We start from the raw sequence: 8,104 nt of genomic DNA, 5'->3' as shown, positions 1-8,104 counted from the left end.
TGCGACAGCCAGCCAGCAGAGGATCTACTAAGAAGCTAGAGCAGGGAAGGGACAGCAGCTGCTTAGAGTAGTGGTTTTCAAACTTTTTTTCTGGGGACCCAGTTGAAGAAAATTGTTGATTCCTGCGACCCAACAGAGCTGCAGATGAGGGGTTTTGGCTGCAGGGGTGGGGCTGGGAATGATGATTTCAGGGTGTGGGAGCGGGTTCTGGGCTGGGGTAGGGGGTTAGGGTGCAGGAGGGGGTCAGGGCTCTGGGTGCAGGCTCTCGGGTTGGGGCCGAGGATGAGGGATTTGGGGTGAAGGAAGGGATTCCAGGTTTGGGGGGGGTTCAGGGCTGGGGCAGGGGATTGGGGCACAGACTTACCTCCGGTGGCTCCTGGTCAGCGGCACAGCTGGGGTGCAGCGGTAGGCTTCCTGCCTGTCTTGGCACCGCGTACAGCACTGTGCCCTGGAAGCAGCCAGTGGCAGGTCCGGCTCCTAGGCGGAGGCATGCAAGCGGCTTCATGCGACTCTCGCCCATAAGCATTGCACCCCCCCTCCCCCAGTGCAGAGCTGGTGCTCGGAGCAGGGGCAGCACATGGAGCCCGATGGCCCCGCACCTAGAAGCCAGACCCACTGCTGGCTGCTTCCAGGGTGCAGTGTGGTGTCGAAACAGGTAGGCACTAGCCTACCTTAGCTGGGCAGCACTGCGAACGGGACTTTTAACGTCCCAGTCAGCGGTGCTGACCAGAGCGACCCAGTACTGGGTCACAATCCGAACTTTGAAAAATGCTGGCTTAGAGGGCTCCTGACTCACAGAAGTGTTCCTAAAGCTACAGAGGAAGCGGTAGGAGGCAGTGTCCTTTCTGTCCTCCCTGTAACAATCAGGTTAACGCAGACAGTTTAAAATCAGAGTCAAATGCTCAGGAAACATTTTCAATTAATAAATAAAAGTTCTTATTACAGTTACCCCTCAAAGGTCACAACTGGGACAGTCCTGTATTCAAATGCCTCCATTACATAAAGAAACAATAGCACATAATTACAAGATTAAAAAAAAGTTTATCTAAGTCAGTTTTCTTAATTTTTATTAAATTCAAAAATTGCAGAAAAATTCACAACAAATTTCTAAATACACGTAAAAACAAGTCAGCTGAAATAATTGTCAGGTTAAAACTTATTTTTCCATAACTTTCCCTTCCTTGCTATTGCCCACAGTACCATCAGAAATCCTACAAATGCTATAGAAAATGGTGGATTTCATCTGTTAGTATTCGAGTAAACCACAAGTTCACTATGTAAAAACAGCTAACCATTTAGGCACAAGGTGGCAGAAGACATAAGTACAATTTTCAACCAGGCTTCCTTAGTTTGTTAGTTGAAACTGTATGTGCCAAAGATGTGTTCCCTGCACAGTATTGTGTGCAGAATATAATAACTTATTCAGCAGCCCAACACCTCTAATATCTATTGGGCAAAGTATAAATTACCACGAATTATTCTGAATGCTTTGTTCCTTCCAGAAAACTCATGACAAACTGGAGAAGTCCGTGGTATACATTATGATATCTGTGTAAATGTTCAGGGTGGAACAATGGCAAAACTGGTAAGATATTTCCGACACCAGAGAATAAAAACATAGTGATAAGCTATATTTTGCAGAAGACTTGTTTACATTTGTGTCCCCATGGGTCACAAATAGTTTTGCTACTGCCTGCCAAGTTGTCACGAAAAGCAGTCACATGCCATCACAGGATGCCAATTTGACTAGATCATCCCAATAGCGCAGTATTCAAGGCAAGCTATTTATGCACCTTGTTTTTCCTATCTTGAAAAATAAATGTCAAGACTGAGAATCAGATCTTTATAAAGATTTTTTTTTTTTAAATTGTTCAATATCACTGATTTTACCTTTTATCCACCATCAGGTATATTTGCCATTCTAATAACAGGTGCAGCTCCACTGTCATTCATAAATACAAAATTTTATTTGCATTTCATTAGTTTAGAAAGACCACAATGCTTTTCAATACCACAACATTCAGGACACACCAAGTTATTCGAATATGTAACTACTGATTTACCACGACTAAACTAAACAGTGCATTGTAATAAAAGATATACCAAAGATATAGTTCACAAAGTCATTATCAGACAAAAACCTAGCACAGTATATGCTTGATGGGAATAATTTCCACCATTAGGGAAAAAAATGGTTTTCCATAAACCCCTCCCACCCACCTAGATGTTCAGACAAATACACATATATATTCCCTCAACACAAGAAAAAGTATTAAATTCCTTTTTAAAAGAATTTGTCTAGGACAGCAGCATTGCTTTTCATACCATCTTTTAGAATTCAATACACATCTCCACTTTTTACTCAATCTTAATGATTCTTGCAACCTACCTTATGTTTAAGCAGAAAATTAACTATGTGAGTTGACACTGCACCCTTAGAATTGCACCAAATGTGATGTCTTAATACACAAAGTAATGGTCTACTATTAAACATAATAAATAATAAGACAGATTGCTGGAAATTACACGTAGATCTACTACACGTAGTAGAAATTTGCTGTAGATCTAGTCAGCTAAAGATGCTACAGCTCCACCCCCTCCCTAAAAAAAAATCTTCTGTATATATTAAAAGAAACAATGAAGATTATGGAAGCTTTGTACATAAAGTTTTCAGTTTTAAAAAAATTCCTCTTTAAAATAGTTAGCAAAGCACCATATACTTATCTTCATACAAGAAGAGCTTCTGCTTGCCTGTTTATAATAACAAGGACTATTACAATATTTATGTCAAGAATAAGTATAGATTTAATTTCTCCTCCTCCTAGACTAGGAGTGTGGCAGTTCCCCATATACTGTACAATATTTATAGCACTACAGTGATGAATGAAATATACTATTTTGGGGAAGAGGGGTAATATTTAACTGTTGTAACTGAATCTTACACAGGATTGCATATTTGCATATTTACAAATTAGTGTGTAGCTCTGACTTAAAAACAAAGTGCAACATGAAACTGCCAAATGATTGTAGTGCAGACACCTTCTTCTCTCCCCCACTCATCTTTTCCACTCTGTATGAAGCAACAAGTCAACAGCAACGGACATGTGGTCTTGGCGGAGGCAGTTCAGGTGGGATTTCTGGCTCTGGTTGCAGGGACAATATACTGTTGGACAACTCATTCCTCATAATATCCAGAGGCATCTTAAAAAAAAAATAAAGTCTATAAATGATTACCTGCACTGAACTCTCTAGTTTATTTTAATTGAAAAGAAATGCTGCAGAACTGATGCTCAGCTAAAATAGTAAGGACCCCAACATCAAAGTATTTCGAGAACCACTTTCAAAGAGAAAGAAAAAGTTACAAATCAGTGTTAAAAAAAAACAGTATTGCTCTGTTGACAAATAGAAGCATGGAACAATTCATATGTTATGAAGGAAATATACTTAATTTGGGGAGAAGTTTCCATATAGCCAGTTTGTCAAAAATAGAGAATGTATTTAAAAGTTTTTAATATTCCAGATGCTTTATCTATGTGAAGCATGTACAATTTATTGAATTAAACATAATGCTGGGAGATCAAATTAAATATGCAGAATTCCTAACTTTTCCTCAAATTTAAGTGGCCTTGGACAAATCATTCAGTTTTCCCTGTGTCCCAGTTTCCATATCTATAAAATGGGGATAATACTACTTGCCTACCTCTTGGGGTATGGATTAATTTTTCTATAGCTCTTTTAGAAGTGCTAGGTAGTATTGTAGACCACCTATAAGGAAGTGTGTATGACAGATTGTATAGATAAGATTCAAGATCACAAATAATCTTGTAGTTTAAAGAGGTACACTAATAAGTAATATACATAAAATGAAGTTGTTGCCTTCTAATGTTAATGAAGTGGTTCAGACTTTAAGAATAGTTTAATACAAATGAGGCTATCTCCCATAGAGAAAGACTAAACACTTGCATAGTTTGACAGCATCTGATTTCTACCAAGGTGACCATAATTTTCTGAAATACAGCTCACCATGATTTACACGGATACTAATACTCACTTACATAACACTGCTCAGCCAGGACCGCACAGCCCTTTCTGAAGGTGGATAACTGTTATAGCCATTGTATAGATAGGGAACCAAAGGCAAAAAGAGGTTAAAAGACTCTCCTATATTGAAGCCAGCAGTGAACAGAAGACAGGGTCTCTATTCTCTGCTCTAGCCTCTGGAATATGCTGAAGACAGAAGCTTTGGTCTGCAAACATACCAGGGCTGCTTCTCTCTCGTTAGTTGACATGTAAGTTGCCAACTACTTGTTTTCCCAGCTCTTTGTAGTTCTTATCTCTCATTTCAATTTAAGGATGAACATTTATTTCTGCTTTGTCCTAAGCCAATTCCCCAATTCAGTCTCAATTAATGTATGGCAACAAATGGAAGCAGGCAAATGCACAGTCAGCTACTGAACTTTAGTCTAAAATGAAGTTACCGTGCAGAGAAGCACACACAAAAATCTCAACCGCAGTGCGGTTTTCAGCAGCTACTGAAGAGCTGAAGGATAGCAGCTGGTCCTCAAGCAGCATGCTGGCCCCTCCAAACTAAATCAAAATTTTACTTGCCATTATGTGCTCTGAACAAATACTGGTACCAGCAGTAGTTAAATATAGTCCCCATCTCCACAGTACATACATATTACCTTTTTCAGGATGTCATCTACAAGTTTCAGAAATATTTCATCCACATTAAAATTATCCTTGGCACTTGCTTCACAGAACCGCATCCCAGTTATTTGCTGTGCAAACTGATGGAAAAAAATAAAGTAACTACATGAAGCTGGATGTTTTTAAGAGATTAAAAGGAAAACTGTACTTGACAAAATAGGAGCAAAACTGAATCTAGTGTCACATTAGATCCATTTGAGTCAACTTCAGTTCTGCAAGATAATTTTTCTCTTCCCATTCTGTTTTGAAGAGTGTAATCAGTGTGTAAAAATTTAAGTTGTCTTTAATACATTCCATTAGTTTACCATGTCAAGACGAAATCAAGAAATAACTGAAAACCAAATGAAATGTCATTAATGAAAAGAAATGTTGCTCAACCATGAAACCAGACATACAAAAATGTGACACTCAGAGTGCTAAATACACAACTCATACAGAGAACATTTCAGTTCATATATTTATGTTTGTTTTGTTTTATTTCTTTTCATTTGCTTTTAGATGAAGTTGATGCTCTTGAAAATGAGTAAATAGCAGCACTAGAAAATGCCAGGATTAATGCAAGCATATATACTCCATGGCTTTGGAACAGCTTGCCAGGCAGAATTCCCCAGGGCTATGGTTCCATCTCATTCCATGGAGGATTTCAAAATTGTGGGAATTTGTTCTGAATTGGAATGAAATCAGATTTTGAAATAGCAAAATACTCTGTGAAGTGGAATACCTCCACTCAGCTCTACGTAATTCAAAAGGAAAAATGCAAAGCTCTCAGGGACTCCATGCACTGGAACTTTCATATCATCTCACCTTAACACCATGCCTACCAATTCTTATTCTATAACACATCCATGTAGAAAAAACACACACAGAGGTTCAAACACATGAGAAAAAGCATTTTCAAAATTAGAATAAATTAGATTCTAATCAATTAGAAGATGCTCAGTTAAGAATACCCCTTTAACTTTGTTTTTATATAAGTTGGTAATGAAATATAAAGAGGTTTTCAATCTTAGTGCCTTGAGCTAAGCAGCGCTCATGGTCTGCTGCATTAATACACCAATTTTTCAGACAATATTTGGGTACATATTTAACTCGTGCCAAAGGACAGATTGTTCATATGTCCCTTTATGCCTTCACATCATGCACTTACATACTTAGCCCCTAAACAATTTCATAATATCAGAAGAGGAGTTTTTCAAGTAAAAACACAAGCCGAAATTTTTTTTTCTTTTTTTAAATCGAATAGCTATCAGCTAGTATTTATCTGGATTTTCCCTAAGGTTACTGCAGTCTGTTTTAGAAATGTCTCTCCCCCTCCAGTGCTCTGTCCACAGTATCCTCCAGAAGTCATGCCATGACAATACTTTACATATTATAACAAGAACTCTTTTCCCCCCCAATTAACAAATATGGAGAACCAATGTCAACAGTGCATTAGCTTTCAGCAGCACTATTGTGCTTATTTCCAACACATGGATAGCATGACAGGTTACATAATCTTTATTTTGTGCATTGTCAAAGCCTTGCTTTTGAAAAGCAGTCTTTACATTCCTAAAATCTTCCCAGGTTGGTCTGATGTCTCCAGAATTTCAGGAGACATGCAAATGATTCTCTTCCACAGAAAACAAATCTTACAGACCCTGAGCATTGTGGGTACATATGGTTAGTCTCCTGGATAGTAACCTACTGGAAGAGATGCCAAGGGTTGATTTCATGGTCTGGTTTTCTCACAGCTTGAAGTGATCAGGAGCAATTTGGAAGAGGATGAAATAGCAGATTGAACCTAAGCAGAAGTCCAGCAATGGATAAGTCCCCCTCAGAAAATTATTACAGTGAAAATTAGATTACTTCACCTATACTTGTTCTTACAGAAGAAAATGCTCTTCCTTTTTGGAGTTTAAGATTCCTGGAGAAGTCATGCCAGCGAGGAAGAAATGGATCACGATTACTTTGACTTAATAATAGGTATATAATGATCCAGACAAGGAGCCAGTTCTCGAGTCTAGCCAAGTTGTGCTCAGTACAGAAGTTGCTTAAAGCCAATTTTGTGCTTCACTAATCTCGGGACAGTCAGGAGCTACTTTGGTCCCTCATATAAGTTAAAGCAGTTTAATAGATGCTTTAACCTACACCTGCTATAACAGCACCCAGAGGTCATTTGCTGGCCCAGAGCACAAGGTGCCGCAGCCTCCCTCCCTCCTTCCCCACCCTTCTGCAAGGGAATGGAAAGGGCAGTCTATAGTCAGTTCTACACCAGCTGAGGATGTGAGGGGAATCTTCAGCTGATTTCTCAGAGAAGCTTTCCAACAGTTTATGCTACTTTGGGGGTCTGAGGATCAAGTTAGTAACTTCTAATTTCCTCTGTTTCTTTAGGGCAAGATGATATTCCTTACACTAAAGAAATATACCCGGGCATGTTCTGTAATACATAGTATAAGCTTAAAACAGATTTTGGTAGAATAATGTATGCTTAAACACTGTATATCTTCTATAACTAAGGGTATGACAGAGAGTAGTATCATACATGCAACATCAAAGCTGTAGGTATTTGTTTATAGCAAAGGCAGTACAACTGTTATTTTTAATCAAATACTAGGCTAGAAAAAAAAGTTTCTCCTTTTTTACCTAATTAACTTCGCCCTCTCCCCTCAAATAGTCACGTATCTTTCAAGGGGCAATGTGCTTCCACTCAGTGCTTGCCTGGCTTAGAATTTCAGCCATCATTAGATTTATTTCAAACTTGCAAGAGTCAGCACAGCCCAAACCTACAGCTGTACATTCTTCACAATTCCAATATAAGCCCACAACCACCTTCTTTCACCATCACTAAAGGATGTTAATGATTTGATTCCACCTGCTCTTACCTTTTCTCCCTGCTGTCGAGTAATCTCTCTGTCAGCTTCACAGTCCAACTTATTTCCAACCAGTAGAAGCTCTGCATCTTCTGAGGCATACTGAATACAGAATAATATGGTATTTCTAGTTAACTACATCCACAAACGTAAGATTTTTACACTGTTGGTAAAATCAGTTGTGTCACTAATACTTATGTACCTGCATGAGTTCTGTATCATCAAAGCTCTATACAACCAGAAATAAGGATATATATCCTTGAGATAATATCTGCTTCTAAACACATTCCATAATACTGCATGAGAAATATACCTATGTTTCCCATAGGAGGACTATTGTAGCCTTAATGCAAAGAAGGTAAATGGAACGCATGGTTTTCCAGTGCACAGCTGGGTGCCCAAATCTTAGCATATTTCTGACAACACTGATGACAGCAAGTTTAGTTCACAGAAGTCAGCAGAATAAGAATAAGCACACAAATTAAATGCTTGTTAAAAGAATGAAGTGGAACTCTATAGCAAAAGAATTTAAGTCTTTAGTCTTC

The 8,104-nt window shown here is 38.6% G+C and overlaps 1 protein-coding gene across 1 annotated transcript in view; it reads right to left on the bottom strand.

Moving 5' to 3' along the window:
- Window positions 1–1,050: 1,050 nt before the first annotated feature.
- The window catches only part of RAB12 (RAB12, member RAS oncogene family), a 33,621-nt gene continuing 26,567 nt past the window's right edge, over window positions 1,051–8,104 (bottom strand). Inside the window, exons 4-6 of the mRNA XM_073331575.2 lie at window positions 7,572–7,661; window positions 4,686–4,790; window positions 1,051–3,201 (exon numbers count right to left, since the gene is read on the bottom strand). Of these exons, the coding sequence (XP_073187676.2) occupies window positions 3,088–3,201; window positions 4,686–4,790; window positions 7,572–7,661 (309 nt within the window). The 3' untranslated portion in view covers window positions 1,051–3,087. The remainder of the gene's footprint in view (window positions 3,202–4,685; window positions 4,791–7,571; window positions 7,662–8,104) is intronic.

Source organism: Lepidochelys kempii, chromosome 2 (genome assembly GCF_965140285.1).
Source record: "Lepidochelys kempii isolate rLepKem1 chromosome 2, rLepKem1.hap1, whole genome shotgun sequence".
NCBI lineage: Eukaryota > Metazoa > Chordata > Testudines > Cheloniidae > Lepidochelys > Lepidochelys kempii.
Note: the sequence above shows the minus strand (reverse complement) of the source record. Positions and strands in the feature narration are given on the sequence as shown.